Here is a 21,880-nt window from a genome sequence, read left to right as displayed (position 1 = left end):
TTAAGATTCAGCAATAAGAAATCTTGCCTTTTTTTTAAAGATTTATAAGGTTTAATGGGTTTTTTTTAGATCTGCTTTACTGGTATACAGATATGCTAATATTGTAATAGAAATATAAAAATCATTAATCTTGCTATTGTCTGGTTAACATTCATTCATTCATTCTCTCCCTCCCTCCATCCATCCATCACCAAATGCCACTGGACCAATCACGTACGGCCATCTCATCTGGCTATTCGACTTTCTGCACAAACCAAAATTAACAAATAACGACCTCTATCTATTTTACTTTTAACAAATATTTGCCTTCTTCCGCTTAAAAAAAATCCACCCAGAAAACCATACATGAACTAGCTTGTAGCGAATGTTAGCCTAATGCTAACAGAGCTGACGCGCAGGGGTTTCTGGGATATGTAGTTTTTCGTCAATGTTTGGACGAAAATCACTGTTGAAATTGTTTATTTGAATCGTTTGTAACTGTCTATAGATCACGATTAATATCTTCAGTATGTCACCTAATTCATCTGGAGGTTATATATGAAAACCTAAAGCAACAAAATACATTAAAAGTTTGATGAATGCAAAATAAAAAATAAAAATACAGCCTACAACAGAAATAAACAGAACAACACTTTTCCGGCACGTATTTGACGTCAGTACCGCAGTTGTCGTAAAGTTCCTAATACCAATCACGCCGCTATTAGCGTAACATCCGTTCATGGTCATTGATGAGCGGTTCCGAATATTGCGTACATATGTTTTGTGAATACTGACAATTAAAGAGGCCAAAGTAAAAAAAAAAAAAACCAGAGAAACACTTCGCTGAAGATTATGAGATTTGTGTGAGCTTGTCTGCTGTTAGCGTTTGGCTAGTTAGCATCCACGTTAGCTAGCTAGCTAAACTCTTTTTTTGGATTCCCTTTTTCTCTCCAAATGGACTGAAAAGGTAAAAGCGGTATTTTTATCCCCTTATGGTTTTTTGAACTCTGGAGCAAATGATTAGAAAAGCTAACGTTACCTGGATAAACATTTTAGCCGGCTAGCTAGTTAGTTAGCTTAGCCGAGTTGCGCTCAGCTAACTAGCCATGGATGCTACTTGTTGTTTCGATAGTGAGTTTGCAAAAATAAACTTTAATTATTTCCTTGTTAATACGTAGTTTTATTTTTGTTTAATTTAATTTTAACTTTATTATTTGAATTCGGTCAGGAGTTAATCGATTTAAACATGCACACGTCTAAAAAAGAACAGCAAGCGTAGGTCGCTTATTTGTTACAAATATATTTAAATTATTGATTTAAAAGAAATAAATCTTGTATAAAAAATTAATCTTCGCATGCACAAATTGGGTACTATAAGTCTTAAGTACATGTAAAGAAATGATGTAGAGCAAAAATGACTTTTAAGAAATACCATCAACAGTAATCAGTGAGCCATAATAAATGGAACAATGTCAGTATTTGGTGTGAGACGACCCTTTGGTTGAAAAAAAAAATATATATATATATATATATATATATATATATATATATATATATATAGTGACTTTGACTGTCACACTCCTTCATTTTGCACCAAAACTTTTTGCACCAGTAACCTTCATTATATTTTCTTTTTTCATCTCAAAAGTGCTCTCTTATGGAATATGCTGCTCAGATATTTGTAAAAAAAAAAATTCCCTGTAACATTTAATTTTGTGCTGGAAAAAAAATGAATGTTTGGAACTCTAAAATGTTTTTGTACTGACTCGATAATGTAGAAGTCATAAAATAGAAATCTAGAACACAGTTTGTATGGGGGGCTAAGACTTTTGCACAATATGTATATGTAGAGCGAGAGAGAGAGCAATTTATAATTATATAATTATAATTATCCTGGACCAAATTCTTTTTTTTTAAATATATGAAAGTATGTCCCTTTACACACTCCTCCAGAAGGGTAATTTTGCACAAGGCCGTCTGTCTACAGCAGAAAAAAATAAAATGACAAAACGCGTCTGGAAAAACCCCAAGAGAGTCTGGAGCCAGATTCGTGACGTCACCTGCGGAAGTGCCAGCAGGCTACGCGAGCTTTGCACGGTTTCAGTGCACAGCCTGTGTAGACCAAGACCCCGTCCACACGTAGCCGGTTATCTGCTAAATCGAAGATATTTTTCTACGTTTTGGCCTGTCATCCACATGAAAACACATCAAAAACGAATATTTAAAAAAACTCCGGGCAAAGTGAAGATTTTTGAAAGCTCCGTGTATGCCTTTTCGTGTAGACAGAGATAACCGGAGTTTTGCGTTTTAGAACGTCACAATCTGCGCCAAAAAAATGACAACAAATCTGCCCTGACGTCAAACGTGCGACCTTTGTTTACTGCAGAAGCCAGATTAAGCATGGACAAAGAGTAATGGATCGGAGTAGTGCCTTGAAAGCGTTAATTATTGTGCAGGTGCTATTTACATGTTTAATTTTAGAAGCCCAACTAATCTTTGCTTTGACAAGATTCCCAATCAACGTTTTCTTGCGTCTTTTGAAGTTTATACTTCAAAATTGTGTTTAGAAGCAATTCTGTCTCCGAGTCTGTCCAGACGAACGAACTTGGCGCCATGTTTTATGTTTAGGCGGAAGTGACGCCAACAGAGGGCTATTCTGATGTGATTAGGAGGTAGGATTTGGGGAAATAACGCCATCTACAGGTTTGGAATGCTTATGAATGTGATTGAAAACGCAGATGTTCGGTTATGTGTGGAAGGGATTTTTTTCGAAGACGAGGTGGTGTGGATAAAACATTTTTATAAACGGAGGGGGGGAAAATGTTCGGTTTTAAAAATACCCGGCTACGTGTGTACATGGCCCAAGTTTAGCAGCTAGCGATTTTTGCATTGAAATATGGAATTGTCACCTGAGCGCAATGTTACTTCACCTTTGGATGAAGAATGTAATGTTGCTACACCCTCCTACGATACTTCTGTTAACCATTTTAATAATTACGTGATAACGTTGAAGAAATTTGCAGAAAACCACCAGGTCGTTTTCTCATAAACAAACCAGCGCTGACGTAGGATTCAGAAGGAGGCGTCCCGCACGCAACGTCACGAAAATCAATGTTTCCCGGGAAATCCAAATGCAGTTTTTTCAGAGGCGGACCAATTCACCTTAAATGGCTTGATTTCAACTGAATTTTTCTGGTATTGGGCAAAATGTGACAGATATTTGACCAAAGTTTAATATAAAATAGGAGAATTACATTGATCTCGCTCCTGAATTTACCCGTGATATGCACTTTAAATGAGATATGCAGAGCCTTTATTTTAAAATAAATTTGAGTGGATAGTATCTCCATCCTTGACTCTTGTCTCATCTCATTATCTGTAGCCGCTTTATCCTGTTCTACAGGGTCGCAGGCAAGCTGGAGCCTATCCCAGCTGACTACGGGTGAAAGGCGGGGTACACCCTGGACAAGTCGCCAGGTCATCACAGGGCTGACACATAGACACAGACAACCATTCACACTCACATTCACACCTACGCTCAATTTAGAGTCACCAGTTAACCTAACCTGCATGTCTTTGGACTGTGGGGGAAACCGGAGCACCCGGAGGAAACCCACGTGGACACGGGGAGAACATGCAAACTCCGCACAGAAAGGCCCTTGCCGGCCACGGGGCTCGAACCCGGACCTTCTTGCTGTAAGGCGACAGCGCTAACCACCACACCACCGTGCTGCCCCCTTGACTCTTGTATGCTGCATAAATGGGAATAAAAAATATATTTTTGAGAGTTAAAATCAACCACAAAGTTGTGATTGGCGCTGCCCCGCTGAGCCAGCCAGCCCTGAGTGCGTGATGTCACAGCGGGAACCGGTTTTAAGGCCGAGGCCTTTTACAGCTATAGACCAAAGTCATATAAATAAAAATTTATGGTGGAAGTAAGAAATAGCGTTACCGACTTGCTCAACTAAGACTGATTTGACTTCACTGATTGTGGGTTGACTCTCATTAAAACAGGATGGGTGCTATATAACTTGTGCAACATACATGTACATGCATGCATTTTCACTGATAAAACGTAAAAGGCTCATTAAATAATCAGATGAACTGAGACAATCACATTCTGAAGCAAATTAAATAATCTCATACCGCTAACTTAAACACACAATACAAGTTACATGGATTAATCTAAATGCAGGTAAACAACGTGGTTTTTTTTTTTGTTTGTTTTTTAAATCCAAATGAGAGTCGGCGCTTACCCCAGGGCTCGAAATTAACTTTTTTTCTTTGTGTCCCCCAGTGGTCCCGAATTCTGTGTTGTATTGTCCCGAATGGAAGCAATAGTGTCCCCATTTTTTTCCTCTCTGAAATAACCAGTGGTTAATATCATATGAAGTTACTATTATATTTGTAACTATGCGATTTTGAACCCTTTATATCATTTTTACAATAAGTCACAAGTGACACATGTCCTATACATCATCTACTTCAAAATTACAGTTATTGCATTTTCAGTTTATTAAACTTTGGCGAACTCACTGTATGAATAGATACCCGTTTATTTAAAGGGGCCAACTAGCTCATTCAGAAAATGTTTCAACTCCCTACATCTGCAGTACACTTTAGTTGAAAATAAGACCCCTTTTATGTTCATTTCATCTACTTATACCTTGAATATCTGTTGGCATTTATAAGGCCAACTTATAATTTTCACCATTACCGTTATCCATTTTTATGAACTTTCCGTTATCCATTTTTATGAACTTTCGCTGCCGAAACGTGGGTGCAAATGTTAGCAACATCAGCATAGTGCCAGGTCCGAGCCTAGTTGTGCTGCTGACTGACTAAACTTTCTGAACTAGAAAGACACCAAGAAAACTCACTTATTCTGTTGAACGGTATCTTCCGTCAATATCATCCACATCATTCCTGTTGTATTTTATAACGTGTCTAACAGTGTTCATTAAGTTCATTCAGTTGCTAGCGTTGCCTGCAGACCAGGCGATGACACTTTGGATCCTGAAGGTCCCGGAGACGTTATGTCTGGGCTTTCAGTTTCTTCCCCGCCGTCAGTCCGCTTCAACCACTTAAGCATTTTTGTTCTGGCAAGAGTCGGCGCAGCGTGTGCGGTAGCAATTCCATTCCAAGCCCATATAATGCGGACACCGGCCGAAGATTCTCGAACAGAATGCGCTGCTCTGTAGCCTACGGATGCAGGTGCATCGAAAGTGTAGCTACTATGTATTTTTCGCTGTTAACGTTTTAAAATTAAAATTGACAAATTAGGTGAATGTCTACATATGTGTTACGGCTTTGTAAATAATATTAATGTAGAACTTTTTTTCTAGATCTATTTTTTCCATTGTCCCGGGATTGTCCCAGATATGATAATTTTGTGTCCCGATGACATTTTTTATGGTCCCCGGGACGTCGGGACACCGTTAGTTTCGAGCGCTGGCTTACCCGTCTGTGTTCTCGCTTCTTGAAGGGCGATTGTTTTTTGAAACAATCTGACTTTCAGTTGTTCATTCAGTTCTCCGTTCATTCACTTCTTCCATGTAAGGGCGAGATGGCAGTAATATCCAGTTTAGAAATCAGATGGCTGCTCCACTCATTCACTTTTCTTCATACTGTGTATTCTACCATTACTGCTCAGCTCAGGCAATTACTAAAACCCGGGACGGAACGGGTTGTCACCGGTTTTAGCAACAACTGCAGGGAGGTCACTGCCCAAGCGATATGTCACATCCTGTTCCATCCCGAGTTTTAGTAACAACCCTCAGCTCACTCCAGGAGGACTGGTGCAGCTGAACTTGCTTTCCTTTAAAAATAAATAAATAAATAAAATAAATACTCTCCTTTTCTTGTAGTTTTCCTTTAATTGTTGATACTGCACCCTCTTTCAATCCGGGCTTATAGCCAACACTCCTCAACAGATCAGAGGTCTCGTATGAGTCTTCAGTAAAATGTGCAGAGCAGAGGAGAGACCACTTCATAGCCGCCCAATGTGCTCGTGAACTTCTCGCAAAACGCGTCCAAATCTTTGCAGTTTGAACATTCTTGGGCCATGAATGCAACGTAAATCCACCTTCTGTCATGTTGCTGCAACCGCCAGCAACACATCTACGTGGCATGGCGATAAATTAGCTCAAAATGGAGGATCAGAGTTGCAGTCAGCTCTGTGTTTTAGTATAGCGGAAATGGCGATAAGGCCGATAGACTTCTTGCTGTGACGTCACGGGCGTCAAGGTCATTCACTCAGACCGCTACCGATATAAATCACTTTAATCATAAAAATTACTATATTAGATTTATTGTTAACACTTAAAACTATTCCTGTGCCATTCTTGAGGTCTCAAGGCATTTATAAACGAAAGTGAAGCCATGGCTCTGCGTATCTGCTTTAACGATCTTTTGGTCGTTGCAAAAGTAGAAAAGACTTTTGATATGTAAATTGTGCATGAATAGTTACTCAAACTTCCACTGGGGGGAAAAGAGAGTTGATTCCTGATTACTTAGCGTATCAGATCACATGACACCGTTCCACAATTATTGACACCTTTGTCCACAGTTATCGACACCATTCAGCAATTATCAACTGGGGGGATTTTTGAAAATTTCATCTTTTTTGGTGCAGTCTGGGGACTTCTGGAGCTGCAAACGAGCCTTAAAAAGAAATGAAAGCAAGCATTAATTTTTAAGTGTGAATTATATTTTATTAGGCATTTCACACATTTTATTTACTAACTTCATAAAATGTTATAAAGTTTAAATTTAATTTCTTATTCATTAAGCAGAACTTTACAAATCTCTGTAATTATCAATAAAATCCTACAAATTCCTGCAATAAAAGCAGAAACCTTAAATTATAATTTCTAGTGCACTTAAGACAAAAAAAACAAAATACAAATTGCTGCAGATGAGTCGTATTACACAGAATACATCTTTACTATAAACAGTAAAGATAACAAATGAGATTCAGCCGACTTTGAAGATTAATATTATGAAATCGATACCTTTAACAAGTTTTGATTTTATGAAATATACATGATGCAAATGTTGCATCACAGAATGTTAGGAATCATTTTGATTCTGTTAAAGTGCAATAAACAGGAGTTAAAAAGAAGCGAAATTTAATGCCGCTTTTCCACTACAAACGCGGCTGAGCCGTGTCGGGCTGAGTGGGGCTGTTGGAGTTGCATTTCGACTACAACCGCGCTGAACCGTGCTGGCTGGAAGTGGGTGGACACATTGGGTGGAGTTAGCGAAAGTGGGTAGACGTCACGTGATGTCGTTAAGCGGCACAAACAGTGACATCAGTGAGCTTTTAAGCGGTAGTCTCACAACCCGGATAGTAAACAATAAACATGGAGGACCTGGAGTCGTTAGTGTTGCTGGTCTTGGTGCTGTGGCTTGTTGTCACCGACAACGCCAACAGATACTGGCAAGAGCGTATAGATGAGGCGAGGCGCATAAGGCTTCAGAAATTCTCGTAATTCTTCTTCTTCCGGGTTTACGGTGTTTACAGATCCCAGCACGCTCGCGGGGCGTGTGTGGGCATGTGAGGACACTCCTCCTCACCAATCAGTGCACAGGGGAGTGTCTGCTCACGCCCCCAGAGTCACTCGGCTCGGTTTGGCTCGCTTCAGCCCCACTCCAAAACGGTGCGAGTTTTAGGGGCTAAGCAGGGCTGAAGCGAGCTGAGTCATGCTGTTTTTTGGTAGTCGAAACGCGAGCCGTGTCGGGCTGAAGTGAGCTGAAAAAGGGTAGTGGAAAAGGGCCATATGTTATAAATGAAAGGAAATTTTCCTGTAGTTACGAAAAATGTAAATACTGTAAACAAAAAAATCAGTATTAATGATAGTTTATGAAAGTACTCTTTAAGATAATGTAAATCTTGGTGAAAGAGAAACCAATGGAAACCGAAAGAGTGAAAGTGATTGTTCCCATGGTAACGGCATGATAGTCTTTTAAGAATGCGGAAGTGGGCTCTCAGCGCCGAGTCCGGTGGGACTGAGGAAGGGGACAAGTTTTATGTTTCATCTAATTTAGGTAATTTAAAAACTATAATATTATTTGGCAGTGGACACATAGGAAAGTGTAAAGTATAAAGTTTGTGTTGATATGTTTATCATGCGTGTATGATTAAAAAAAACTTGTGACGATATTGATCTAAATCCATGACCTACTCATTCTAAACCTGCCGAGCTTCACCAGCGAAGCTCTCAAAACTCGTAGTATTTTGCTTCCATTGAAGCCTCGTTTCGAAGTCTGACCAATAAGAACGCTACGTTATTGGCGGTGAATTTTTGATTTTTCTCAATTTAACTTGTGTATATGGAAAGCATGCGCTCTGGGCACGCCATGGGAAACCATTGACCGTCGACAAAAATGTCCACAGAAATGCACAAAATTACTTCACAAAACAACAAAATTTAGTTTAGCACGGGTTAGCATAAAATTTATGGCCGTGTTTTTTGAGACTTGGTCATGTAAAACAGCTGCACGGCTCGCGAGCTAAGCCTATGATTATCGACACCTCACATGACTTCTCAAACATGCGTTTAGACGCAAAATTAATTAATTCTTAATTTCCCTGACGGATCAATAAAGTTTAATCTAATCTAAAATGGCGGCTGTCAAATGAAAGAGTCAGAAACAAAGTAGGCTTCGACAAGGAGCTCATGAAATATCAGTGAGTTCGATCAGTAAAAACATGCCCATGATCTTTCCACCATGCTTACCTGCGATGATAACGTCCGGGTTTTCCTCAAGTTGCTGATCGTGCTGAAAACATTCCATCCCAGGTAACGAGCTGCCTCATCAGACGACAAGATCAAAGGGTGAGGCGGGTCTTCCGGTTGATTAATTAACCAATAATCACCGTTGGAACTGAAACTTACCTTTGTTTTGATTGGTAAATCTGAAAAGGTGTCGATAATTGTAGCCGCCTCTCTCTCTATAGAGAGAGAACGTTATAGTGGAAAACCACTACACTATTGTACTACAGTGCTGTTGGATCCTGATTGGTCAGAAGGTGTTGATTAATTTTCTGTAACAGCATGGGTTTATATTAATCCGCTTGTTCACGTGGACTTGTACAGCGTTTGTTCGATATAAACCTCTGTTGTTGTTACGGTAAAGGTCTTCTGTCAGGAGAAATGTGTTTATGCAACATTGCTGGAAGGAGTCTCCAGTGTCAGAGGTAAAGCTGTAACTTTACGTCTTCAGGACGGAGGAGTTTACGCTGTGTGGCTTCAGTAACGTGACCCGCTGCTTATTATCCTCAAACCCAAAGTTGACTCAGTTGAACGCACATGGTTATGATGCCAGACGTGGAAGCGAGTTTTGTCTCCCAATTGGGGAAAACGAAGGATCTCGTATCGAGGAACAATCTAAGTGGCGATATTAAATACTGCATACGATTCAAATTGTTTACATTATTATAATTTTTTTAATCAATTTGTTTTAGTTTAAATATTTTGTTTTTAAACTTTCTCAGTCTTGTAACATGTAATTACCGTATTTTTCGGACTATAAGTCGCACTTTTTTTTCATGGTTCGGCTGGCCATGCGACTTACACTCCGGTGCGACGTATATGTTTTTGTTTGTTTTTTTTCACCGCGAGAGGGCGCTATGTAGCTTTATGCCTGTTTTTTTTTCTCTGAGCGGTGGTTGTTGGTTTTTTTTCGGTTGTTTTTACTACCGTACCTGTCTTTGGAGATGATATACCTATAGCCTACTTGGCCTCTGATTTGATGAAATAAAATTCGACAAAAATGAAGAATGACACTCCTCGATGATGACTACAGCTTTAATAGCAAAGATGAAAGAGCCATGGGGCGATAATAAGCCCTACCTGTAAAAATATTCTAAAAGCAAACTGATTAATGCATCAGTAATAGGCTACTAATATTAGTTATAATAATAATATAGGCTATTGGTAATAACGATAGTGATAGTATTAAAGATAGTAGTAGATATTTAAAATAATCAGACTAGGCTACTTACAGGGCAAAGGGTGTGTTATCACTGCTCAGCTGTTCATTTATTAAATAAACAGTGCAGTCGTGCAGTAACCACGCGCTGCTTATCAGATAGAATCACACATTCTATGGATAGAATAACCCTTCAAAAAAGTGCGACTTGTAGTCCGGTGCGACGTATATATGTTTTTTTTCGTCTTCATAATGCATTTTTTTGGCTGATGCAACTTAAACTCCGGAGCGACGTATAGTCCGGAAAATACGGTAGTTTTCACAGGACCTTCTTGAAAATCCCTTTGCTGAAGAAGCATCCTGTTAAAGGATCATTAAAATAAATAAATCTTCAGGAGAACTTCTCAGTAACTCTGCTTCATTGCACCGTCCCGTCTTTGTTTAGTTTACTGAAACAGCACAACACACAGTGTTATTGTTTCAACAGGCTTGATGGAAACTTTTTTTTTTTTGTGCCAAGTTTACTTCCTGAAAATATTCACACGTCATAATTTAAACAAAGGAAATATATTTTTGGCATGCGTCTGAAAAAGCCTCGTTTTTCTCATTCCAGTAACAGCACGGACCCCGGAGACCTCGCATCTTCCTTTCTTTGAAAAGGGTCATGGCGCAGCGGTCTGGCCCACCTGAGATCACCTGGCGCACAGGATCTCTTGGGGTCGCTCTGAGCACAGAGGACGACTCTGGATTGGAGGACGGAGGTGACGGGTGCAGTAGTCGTAGAAACGGCGTCCCGGCTCAGTCCCCGAATCCACACGGAATAAAGGAACGCACCACTATCTTCATTGCGTTCAAGGGAAACCTCGACGATGACGATTTTCAGCAGAAGCTCGACAGAATCTTGAATGGGATGCCGCAGATGCTCTCGCTGGGTGAGGGCACTTTGGGTGCTTAAGAATACTCGGATTTGTTTTTGTGTGTATATTTATGTCCTTCCTGCACCTTTCACACTCCGTGCTCCATTCATGCTGAAGGTCCTGAGAGGCTGGCGCCCCAGCGAGTGGAGCCGTGGAACAGCGTGCGAGTCACCTTTAATATCCCCAGAGAAGCCGCTGAACGCCTCCGCCTCCTCGCTCAAAACAACCAGCAGCAGCTTCGGGACCTGGGGATCCTATCAGTGCAAATCGAAGGTGTGGTGACCTTTTTTTTTTTTTTTTGGACTGTTCAATGTTTTCTTGCTAAATCTGATCTGACTATAATCTATTATCTACAGTGACACTCCTTAAGTTGTAAATGTGCAGGTATTCATTTGCCTTTTTTTTTCCTTACCCCATGCATTTCCAGGTGAAGGACCCATCAATGTTGCAGGTGGGCAGAACCGAGGGCAGGAAGTCAGAGTGAACGGACCTATCGGGGCACCGGGTCAGATAAGGATGGATGTTGGGTTTCCTATGCAACAAGGCCCTGGTAATTACATAAACCAGTGTTTCTCAAAGCGTCATCTAGTGAGCCGTGAATATTTATTTTATTTATTTATTTATTTTTTTACACCCCGGGTCCAGTTGCTGGGTTGCGTCCGATCCGGCGCACATCTGCCTCATTAGATACGCAAGACGTGAAGTGGTGGTCAGCTGAGCTCACTGTTCACAAAGCGTTCCTATCACTGCGGCTCCTTGCTAGTCGTTAAAACGTCCTACGCTTGCATTGTTTCGGGCTGTTCGAATCAAACAAACTGTGAAACTGATAAGTTTCTTCCACGTTCCCCGTGAAGCGATAAAGGGTGAAAGAGCAAAGGATCTGATTAAAGGTCCCATGGCATGGTGGTTTGTTGATGCTTTAAACGGGCTCGTGGAGGTTTCCGGATGTTATATCCGCAGCCTTTCTCGAAATGAACCCTCGGCACGTAAATATAGCCTCCTGGGAGAAAGCCCCATTTCAGCGCTTTTCCCAGTGCGTCGTTTTGCTAATGAGAAGCAGGAGGCGGGGAAGGGTAGAAGGTGGGGGCGGGTCATGGGGGAGGGGGAGGGGCTTGACCAAGCTGCGCGCGCACACATACTTGCTGCTATCAGCGCCTGTAGCCACGCTGTTAAGACAAAACCCCGTTCTCCCTCGGACTCCTTTCGTAAACTCAACGTGACACAGAGAGTGAGTGTGTTCGGAGTGGTAGTTTACGAACGTATAATACCCTAGGCTTGAACACGCACTCCATAACCAAAGAGGATAGAAGCAGCAACTACAGCAACCTATCGCTTATCCAACAGAAGACATGCATTGCGGAGCAATAGTCAAACATAAGCTCATAAGTTACAGTCAATTTCCAGACTAAACTCAGTTTAACAGAGCATGCTGCATGCTCTTTGGTTTTGTAGCGCAGAGTACCTGGCTAACTGCAGGAAGCGGTTAGCTGCACAGCTAATGTAGACATTGCTAGGCTAACGCGCCGATTTTAAAACACGGCAAAACGACTTAACAGTTATACACTTACTTGTTCGGTGTTTGTGGCTGATGCGGCAGGGATGCTTGGTACGGACCCAGGCTTCAGTGACAGTTGATGTGCAAAACCTGCCCTGTACTGTCCCAAGTTGTGGAAACATTCCTCAGGAAAATGCTTCCGACAAACATACACCGTCTTAGGTAGACTCGACGGCGTATTATTGGAGTAAATAAAATTAAGCCACTGCGTCTTCAGGGGCTCTCCCGTCGGCAGTAAAAACAGACTCCTTTCTGTGTTGTCACATCCATGTACAGCGCAATTTCCATGTTTCGCTCGCTTAGGTGATGCCATGTTGTTGTGTCCTCTATGGTCTCCTCACTACAACTGGGCGGGGCAATCCATACAGTGGGTGGGAATCCAGAGGGGGGGCGTGGGGATCATCTCCCTTGCTGACGTAGTAAAGGGAAGAGCTTATCAACGCGCCGTTTTGACACGCCATTCTCAAATGTTGGGCATAGTTTGGTTTACACATTATGAAATTTCTAGCCACTGGGGTGACTTAAGAAGGTCAGAGGAACTCATTTTAACATTAAAAAACCTCAGAAAGTGAAAATTTCATGCCATGGGACCTTTAAAAGATGATGAGAAAGGTGGCTCTTGAACCTTTCACTGTGATGGAAGGGAGCCGAGTCGAAGAACGCTCGAGTTTGCAGTGATCACCTCGTGAAAGGTTTGTAAATTCCTCTGATTTTTTCGTTTGGATTCGCAAATCACTTTTCTCACCATTTTCTGTTATTTCATGATGTTTTGATGTTCAGGAGATGCTCAAGTCCTCAGATGTGTTTTTGTTTCTTGTTTGATTGGCGTATTGTAAACTAACACAGCTTCGCATCGGAGATTTTTTTCCCCTTTTGTTTTTCTTTGTGTTTGTGTAGTTTGTTTTTTGTTGAGTGTGTTGTCCGTCGGTTGTGGTATAGCTCCAGACCCAGTTTTGGGCGTCGGTTCTCTCCAGGCCTTGGTCTGCTGTTGGTGATGCCTGTGCTCCTTGCTATGGACTGCAGTGAGCTTGTTGCTCTTTTAACATCGTGGTTGTCCAGCGCTCTGTGCGGCGGTGCTTCTGTGCTTGGCACAGTTTTCCAAGCAGTGTTGCGTGGCAGCGTTGCGGCGGTTCTGCAAGTGGTATGGAACTTGTTTTCGTGCACCTTTTGGTGGCACTGTGGCAGCTACACCACTGGAATGACATCCTGACCTCCTTTTGGTGGACTCCCCCCAAATTGTAAAGCGACCTTGGGTCTGAGAAAGGCACTATATAAATTCAGCTGATTATTATTTATTATTAACACATGTAAAACGCATAACACCCAGGTGTTTAAAGGGGTTTCTGTGGATCTTTATGAATGATGTACCTGGAAGAGAAGAGCAGAGAGGGTTGATAATCGAGCGGCTGTGGTTTGTTTGCACCCAATACTAAAACTTGTAGTGTCCTAGCAACCATCACAAAGACGCATACAAAAAGCCCAGAAATTCCTACTTACCTGGGCAAAAACGATACAGGATTTATCTCCGTGTCCTGATCCCCAGATCTTTAACCCAGCCACATATTAAAAACTTGTACTCCTCCATGCCCTTCCAGGTTTTCATCTGTGTCTGTGTAGAATGATGTCTGCACTGCAGCACCAGGTAGTTTGAGATGTCGGGGAACTCAACGGATGGATAAATTTCCAACTCGGAGGAAAAATCCTTCTTTGTTAGCGTGTAAGGATCTAATCCCATTGAGTGGTTTCTATATCCACTTTTTGGTTTTAATAACTTGTTTGTTTGCTGAACACAAACATGGCAATAAGTTCTTGTGTTAATAAACCAGACTCCACTTTTGGATCATTAATCCCTTTTGACTGAAAATGACCTGCATGCATGGGTTTGGCTTCTGGTGCATCCATACAGTTTTAAATAAATACCTACAATTAAAAACAGTTTGTTTTTATTATATTTATGTAATTCCTGGGATCCCATCTTTAACAGGGACTGATGTCGCATCTCATTAATACACTTTACAGTAGATTATTAGGTTATAATAGAATAGATGAGCCGAAATAATTGATCGATTTTTTTTTTAATGCGCCACGACTTGTATGAATAGATGGGCCTTAAAGTAGAAAAGGTTGCAAACCCCTGACGTAAAGCATCCAAGTGGAAAGGTCTTTTAGAACACAGGGATGAGAGTTTTCTGCTTTTTGGCGGAATTCCGCTTTTTTTCAGTCAAAATGGACCTTTTTTATATTGTTGCAAATCCGTTGAGAAAATTTTAGGGGGGTAGGGTATAGGGATGTTAACCGATGACCGTTTGACCGGTGGTTGATTTTGGAGCGGAGGACTTGGAATTCTGTGTTGTAAACGCTTGGGGCGTGCCATGCGGTGTAAGGACGACAGCTGACGAATCAGCAACACCCATTCAGTCATGTCCCGCCCTCCTGCCCCAGTTAAAGACAGCGGACAAATCAGAAGCACCCATTCAGTCATGTCCCGCCCTCCCGCCCCAGTTAAAGACAGCTGACAAATCAAAAACACCCATTCAGTCATGTCCCGCCCCAGTTGAACACAGCTGCCACTCGGCGAGAGAAAAGTGTAGACACAGGCTTTTTAGCTTACAAATTACTATTCTGTTTTTTTGTTTGTTTTTTTAATTATTAGAAGGCACATGGAGTTTAGTCCTGCCTTGGCCAGTGCATTCTGAAAGTATGTTTCGGTCTGTAGCCAACAATGCATGTTATTGCAGATCATCTCTGTCCACACAAACTAAAGGCGCAGATGCTGACTCTTTCACGGCTGAATTGTGCAGATCCGATTGCTTTCCTTTGAGCATACAGAATTTACTCTGATGAAATTATTCAGACACTCCAACGCCCCCCCTAAAAAAAAAAAAATCAGATCTTTGCACGATTCAGCCGTGAAAAAGGCGGCATCCGCTAAAAGGCGCGCCGTTTGCATCCCTGTTTAAACTCAAAAGGGAGCAAAAGAAAGCAAGGCTGGAGCATGTGAAAAATCAAGAGGAGTTGGCTAAAAAGAGGGAGAGGACCAACAAGCTTTTAGCTCTTGCTAAAAAGCTCAAAATAAAGAAGAAATAAATTTTCTGCACCATGAAACTGTAAATAGTTGTATATATTGTAAATAAACACTTTATAGAACCAAAGGAAAAATGTATTCATAAATCATATAAACCATTATTTAATATAGCAGTGAATGTGTTACCTTAGTTTGGATTTAGAGCAGCAAATTTGAAGTATCATGTTGGTGCTCACCTGGAATGTATATGCAAAATTTATCACAAAAGGCCTATGTCAATGTTTCCTTTACATAGGTGTAGTTGATCTTTTATCAAATGAAAGTTTAAGTAATGTATGTACTTGAAAGAGAGTTCTACTTTTGTATAAGTGTCAGTTTTGTAAGCAAACAGGGTATGGTATTTCAACAACATTTGTAAAAATTTTGATGATAAAATAAATGGTTTTTAGGGTAAAAAATCTCTAAAATCCATGAGCTCCCGGGGGCTTTGCCCCCTGGGCCCCCACCGGGGCTTCGCCCCTGGACCCCCCAGACCCCCGGCTAATTTTTCAGATTTTTTCATCACGAGCCACTCTCATCCCTGAGAACAGTATTGTTCTTTATGGCATGCCTTTATTAGGATGTTTTAAGAAGGCTCGGATTGTTATGGCTGTAAATATCTATAAAGTGCACCCTGATTTTTAAATAAAAAAAGGTTTTAAAGGTTAAGGCTGCACATCTTAGTGTTTTCACATCAGGTTTTTTTTTTTTCCTCCCCCCCCCACCCCCAAATCACCAGCATGTGTTTGGATGTAAAATTGTAAAAAGCAGACTCGAGATGGGATGTAGGCCACTTTTAAAAAGTTCTCTTTGTCTTTATTTATTTTATTTATCTATCCATCTATGTTTTTGATCAGAGTTTTGAGTTGCATCAAGCAGTTTTTCCCTTCTCACCAATCGAATAATAAAAACAAAAAAAAATAATCATCATGGAGAACAAAGTGCCGGTGAAAAACGAGTCTTATAAGAGGGCTTCTACGAAGAGATTTATGACTCATTCAATTGAAAATGTTTCATTGCCAATACACCAACATTGCAGTGTAACCAAAAATAAGTGTCTACTTTTGGTACGCGGTATGATGTCACACTTTAACTGTGACTGGGTTTGGTGGTGTAAGTGAATGTCCGTCTGGTGACCAGACCTCCCATGTAACCTGGTTAGGCCCAACCTGAAATGGTGACATGGAGCCATGTTGTGGGTTCACCACCTGCATGTTGAAGGATCTTGGTCACATGCAGTGCTAGTCAGGGAGCAGTTATAAAGGTTAGAAAGAAATAAAGCTAAGAAAAGCTTTGGTGTGTTTTAAAAACCAGCTAACTGAGTGTGATGTGCAATTTTAGTTTGTTTTTAAATGTGTGCTGTTAAATTTATGCTCCTGGCATACAGTAAAAATGTGGATTGAGGTCAGTACTTAAGTAACTGATGCACTGCAGCCCCGCTATAATGCAATCCTTGAGGGATGGCCGAAAAGTTAATAATACTGAAATGGACCCACTTGTCACACTAAAACACACATTATATGCCAAATTTTAGTCTCATTCTCCTGATCACGAATTTTTCCTTCCGAGTCACTACCGGAGTTCACTGACTGAGTTAAAGGATCACGAACGGAGGCGATGATTGATTTCTTCGTCTGTTAGGGAAATGACGGAGGTTACCGCTGTATCGTTCATTGTCGGTGTCCACCCACTGACTCGCTCTGTTTTCTCACATTCAGTTTATTCATGTGGTTCAAATCACCGATGTCCTTTATGTCACGCCATGGGATGGAGTGGGGTTGGGTGGGAGGTATAAAAACGCCGCCGGTACGCTTTAATGATGATGCCCTTTATTGTCACTAGTCACATGTACCAGCGAAATTAGCCGTCAACCTGTCCGTACATATACAACATACAATTGACATAGGGTAGACAGGACAGGAAGACAGGAATAGAGATAAAAAGGAGAAACAACATGGAGAGATAAGGAAAAAAAGAACACCCCCCCACTATGCTCCTGTCAGGAGTACAGTGTGGGAACATTTAAAAAACCTTTGCACATAAGCACACAACAACACAAGTACACTTTAAACATGGGACTTGAGGGGGGGAATCAGGGGGAGGGGAGGAGGTAATCCAGCGCAAGCAAGCAGCCGTCCACTCCTGCAGCCATGAAGGCGCTGGTCACGCACCCGCTTGTCACACTGGGGGTAAAAATGGCGACCGCGGAGAGTTAGAGAAGGAATGCGAGAGTGTCTCCCGGCAGTGACCTTCAGGGGGAAATGTTGCCTCAGCAACGGCCTGAATCAGCAAAAGTCCTGTAATCATGGTTCCGAATAGGTAGATATCTTCAATGTCCTCCACAGAAAGAATCATCAGGCACACGACCCGCCACCGCTCCCACGCGTCCATCGTGTAACCAGCCGCAAACGTTCCGGCAGGACACACGGGTTCCCCCGAACCCAAACTTCTCATTGAGAAAACTGTGTCAATTTCATTAGGAGACCAATTTATCAATTTCATGCTTTTTTTAGTTTAGAAAGTAATGCAGGAAGAGTCTCTTCAAAAAGTACAGCAGACGAGACAAGACACAGAAGCACAAGCAGGGGAAAAAAGGAGGGAGAGCAGAAAATGCGACCGCCTTCCGTGGAAGCACGGAGAGAAAAGTAGAACTAGGTGTTGTGTTTTGCAGTATCGGCAGTCGTTTAATCCTTTTATCGATCCTTTGATCACCGTTCTCGATAATTGTTAGTGATCGACACCTAAGCAAGGCTCACTAAGCCTTTGTTTTATAGCGTTAATACATATTGTTAACTCGATTGCTTATTGTTTGTCTTTGGTGGGAAGAGGAATGGCTCAGCGTGTCATGTAAGCAGGTGAATAGCGGATGTAATTGCACGAAGTGTGTTTATTTACAAACAGGCAGGCAAACAGTTCAAAACCGTAAGACAAAGGCAGGGTCGTGAAACAGGTAATGGTCACACGAGGCACAAACAGAATAGTAGAAGGCAAGACAAAAAGCAGAATCCAAATACACAAAACAAAGTCAAAACCAGAAAGGAAATGCATACATACAAGGCTTGGTAACGTGAGCCACTCGGTGCAGCATGTATACTTCACTAAGTCTGTGTGTTTAGAGAGTCCTTATAAGCGCGCGCTGTGATTACGCTCTAATCTGGAACAGATGCATAGTAATTAGTCCTAATGATGCTGTGGGTCTCAGTGTGCCTGGACGTGATACAGTGATTGTCACTAAAGGCAGGGTACATGAAATTAGTTCATTATATGTAAAAATTTGTAGTAAGAGTTCATTATAGCAGGTTACAGTGTAATAACATGTATTGAATATCTTTCAGCTGGAATGCGGATGAACAATCCTTCAATGGTGCCCTCTGGTCCTGGCATGGCTCCACAGGGCATGGTACCTGGCAGTAGTGGACAGATGCACCCAAGGGTACCAAGGCCAGCAACACAATCAGGTGAGAGATTGAAAATTGACTTTTTCCACCTGACTGCAACTGTGTTGTTGAGAAATCTTCATCACAGTGTATTGTTCTCCTTCAGATTCAATGGATCCCATGATGCCTGGACTTGCTTTGCAGCAGCAGCAGCAGCAGCTCCAACACCCCCAGGCACCCCATGGTCCACCCACCCCTATGGGCCCACAGGGTCATCACATACAGGGCATGCAAGCAAACCGGCAACTCAATCCAGCAGCCCTACAGCAACTACAGCAGCAGCAGCATCAACAGCAGGCTCAGTTAGCCCAGTTAGGTGGTGCTCGAGGCCCATTCAACCCTTCAAACCAGATGCCTGTCCCAGCTGGTTGGAACCAGTTACCTTCTGGTGTTCTCCAGCCACCGCCTGCTCAGGGGCCTATGACTCCAAGTTGGAGAAAAGCTCCTCCACAAGGTCAAATTGGACAGCGTCCTCCTTCTTTGGCATCTGTGCAAACACCAAACCATCCTCCACCACCGTATCCCTTTGGCAGCCAACAGGCTGGGCAAGTTTTTAATGCCATTCAGCAGCAGCCAGCAGGGGCAAACCAGTTTGCAGCCCCTCAGCCCAAAGGTCCCCAAGGAGTTGTGGGACCAAGGGCACCACCTCCGTTGCCTCCTGTGTCTGCTTCACAGAGCAACCTCGCTTCCAAGTCCCCTGGATCCTCATCTTCACCATTTCAGCAGGGTTCACCTGGAACCCCACCTATGATTGGCCAAGGTCAGCTAGGTCCACGTCCAACAACTCCCCAGGGGTTCCCGCAGGGAGTTGGGTCCCCAGGTAGGGCTGTGTTAGGGCAGCAGGGTAATGTTCAGCCAGGCTTTATGGGAATGCCTCAGCATGGCCAGGTTCCCCAAGGAGGGATGGGAGGTATGCGTTTTGTTGTTGTATATGAACATGTATAGCATGATTTCTTCCGTTTGTGCTTTCAGCTCTGTGGTACACATTAAAATTAAAAATGTATCTTGATCACAGGTATGCCAAAACGAATGCCAATGGGGTTCTCAAATGTAAGTCAGAATTTTGTGCAAGGACAAGTTACCACAAGTGGGGCGGGAACCCCCACAGGTGGTACCCTTCAACTTCAAAGTGGCCAAAACATGTCGCATGCAGGTACAGTCTTTGCGAGACATGTTTATTCTTACATCAAATTGGTTGTTTAATTTTTTAAACGTTTCAACATAAAATTTGTTGTAGGTCCACAGCCTTCAGTTTCAACACCAAACCACATGCAGCCCAGTTCCCTACAACCTGGTGGAATTGGCCATCATGGTGGAATGGCTCCTCAGCCTCCAGCCACCTCTGGTAGTGGGATGGGACAACCTCAGTCAGGTCTACAGACCCAGATGATGGGCATGCAGTCCCAGATTCAAAATCAGTCTGTAGCCTCCTCTCAAGGTCAAATGGTGCAAGGCCAGGCAGGAGGTCAGACTGTCCTATCTCGGCCCATGAATCAAGGACAGCGAGGGATGACTCCTCCTAAACAGTTGATGCCTCCACAGGGACAAGGGATGATGCAGAACCCGGCCCAACTTGGTGGGGGACAGGGACACCAAGCATTACTGATGCAACAGCAACCGCAGCAACAGCACCAACATCAGCAACAAGCTTCACAGCAGCAAAATACTATGATGGAACAGATGGTAGCCAACCAAATGCAAGGTAACAAGCAGGCTTTTGGGCCCAAAGGACAACCAACTGTTATGCCAGGTCAGATGATGCGAGGCCCATCACCTAATTTGCAGGGCAACATGGTGCAGTTTCAGTCGCAGCAACAAATGACTCCACAACAGCAAATTGCTCAGTTGCAGCAGCAGCAGCAGCAATTACAACAACAGCAGTTGCAGCAGCAGATTCAGTTACAACACCAACAGCCACAACAACAGCAATTACAGCAGCAGCAATTACAGCAGCATCAGCAGCAAATGGCACAGTCCCAGCAGATCCCAGTTAATGGTAATCCCAACCAACCATTAGGGATACATGGCCCTCAGATGCGACTTCCAGGACATTTGGTCCAGCAGCAGCTTCAGCAAAAACAGCAACAGCAGCAACATATGATGCAACAGCTGCAACAACAGCAACTACAGCAGCTTCAGCAGCAGCAGCTTCAGCAGCAACAACAACAGCAGCAGCAGCAACAACAACAGCAGCAGCAGCAGGCTGGCCAGCAACACTCGCACCAGGTTGGAGACAGCACTGGAAGTGCAGGAGATATGAGCCAGCAACAGATGCTTCCTGACATGCAAATGCAACAGCAGCAGCAGGGTATGATGGGAGGTCCACAACACATGCAGGTCGGCAATGGGCATTTTCCTGGTCATGGAATGCCTTTCAATCCTCAGTTTGCTGGCCAGATGCCCATTGGTGGACAAGCAGCTGGATTTCCAGTGAATAAGGATGTGACGCTGACGAGTCCCTTATTAGTTAACCTGCTTCAAAGTGACATTTCTGCCAGCCAGTTTGGGCCAGGTGGAAAACAGGGAACTGGTGGGGTTGGAGTTAACCAGGCCAAACCAAAAAAGAAGAAACCACCTCGTAAGAAGAAACCCAAAGCAGGCGAGGGGCAGCAATCCGTTGAAGGGCTTGGGTAAGGAAAAAATAAGTGTATAAAGTAATGTTATGGGGATTTTATTTTTTTTCTCATTAGTTATCAAGGGCTGTGTCAAATGAGCACGTAAATTATGTTTTTCCTTCATGTAGGAGTTTGGATTCAGTTCCACAAGGGTTGGATGAAGCAGAGATGCAAGGTCTAGGTAGCGATCAAGGAGCTGGCACAGATTCTTCCAATTCGAAGCCCCCTGAATTTGCTAATCGGCCAGGTAAGAGATTTTAAAACGTTTTGAAACGCTCCCTTTGACAAGAATATCAAACAAAAAGTGGATTGTGAGCGTTTTGTTTCTGTTTTAAATACAAAGTAAGGTCCTCGGGTTGTGGGAAGCTTAAGAGTGC

At 42.6% G+C, this 21,880-nt stretch overlaps 1 protein-coding gene across 1 annotated transcript in view; it reads left to right on the top strand.

The window, feature by feature from the left end:
* The first annotated feature begins 746 nt into the window (after positions 1 to 746).
* ncoa6 (nuclear receptor coactivator 6) overlaps positions 747 to 21,880 on the top strand; it is a 31,260-nt gene continuing 10,126 nt past the window's right edge. The window contains exons 1-9 of the mRNA XM_060937160.1: positions 747 to 946; positions 10,529 to 10,847; positions 10,950 to 11,105; positions 11,260 to 11,382; positions 18,787 to 18,909; positions 18,995 to 19,798; positions 19,904 to 20,041; positions 20,126 to 21,518; positions 21,632 to 21,750. Coding sequence (XP_060793143.1) covers positions 10,580 to 10,847; positions 10,950 to 11,105; positions 11,260 to 11,382; positions 18,787 to 18,909; positions 18,995 to 19,798; positions 19,904 to 20,041; positions 20,126 to 21,518; positions 21,632 to 21,750 — 3,124 coding nt within the window. The 5' untranslated portion in view covers positions 747 to 946; positions 10,529 to 10,579. The remainder of the gene's footprint in view (positions 947 to 10,528; positions 10,848 to 10,949; positions 11,106 to 11,259; positions 11,383 to 18,786; positions 18,910 to 18,994; positions 19,799 to 19,903; positions 20,042 to 20,125; positions 21,519 to 21,631; positions 21,751 to 21,880) is intronic.

Source organism: Neoarius graeffei, chromosome 13, assembly GCF_027579695.1.
Source record: "Neoarius graeffei isolate fNeoGra1 chromosome 13, fNeoGra1.pri, whole genome shotgun sequence".
NCBI classification, from domain to species: domain Eukaryota; kingdom Metazoa; phylum Chordata; class Actinopteri; order Siluriformes; family Ariidae; genus Neoarius; species Neoarius graeffei.
Note: the sequence above shows the minus strand (reverse complement) of the source record. Positions and strands in the feature narration are given on the sequence as shown.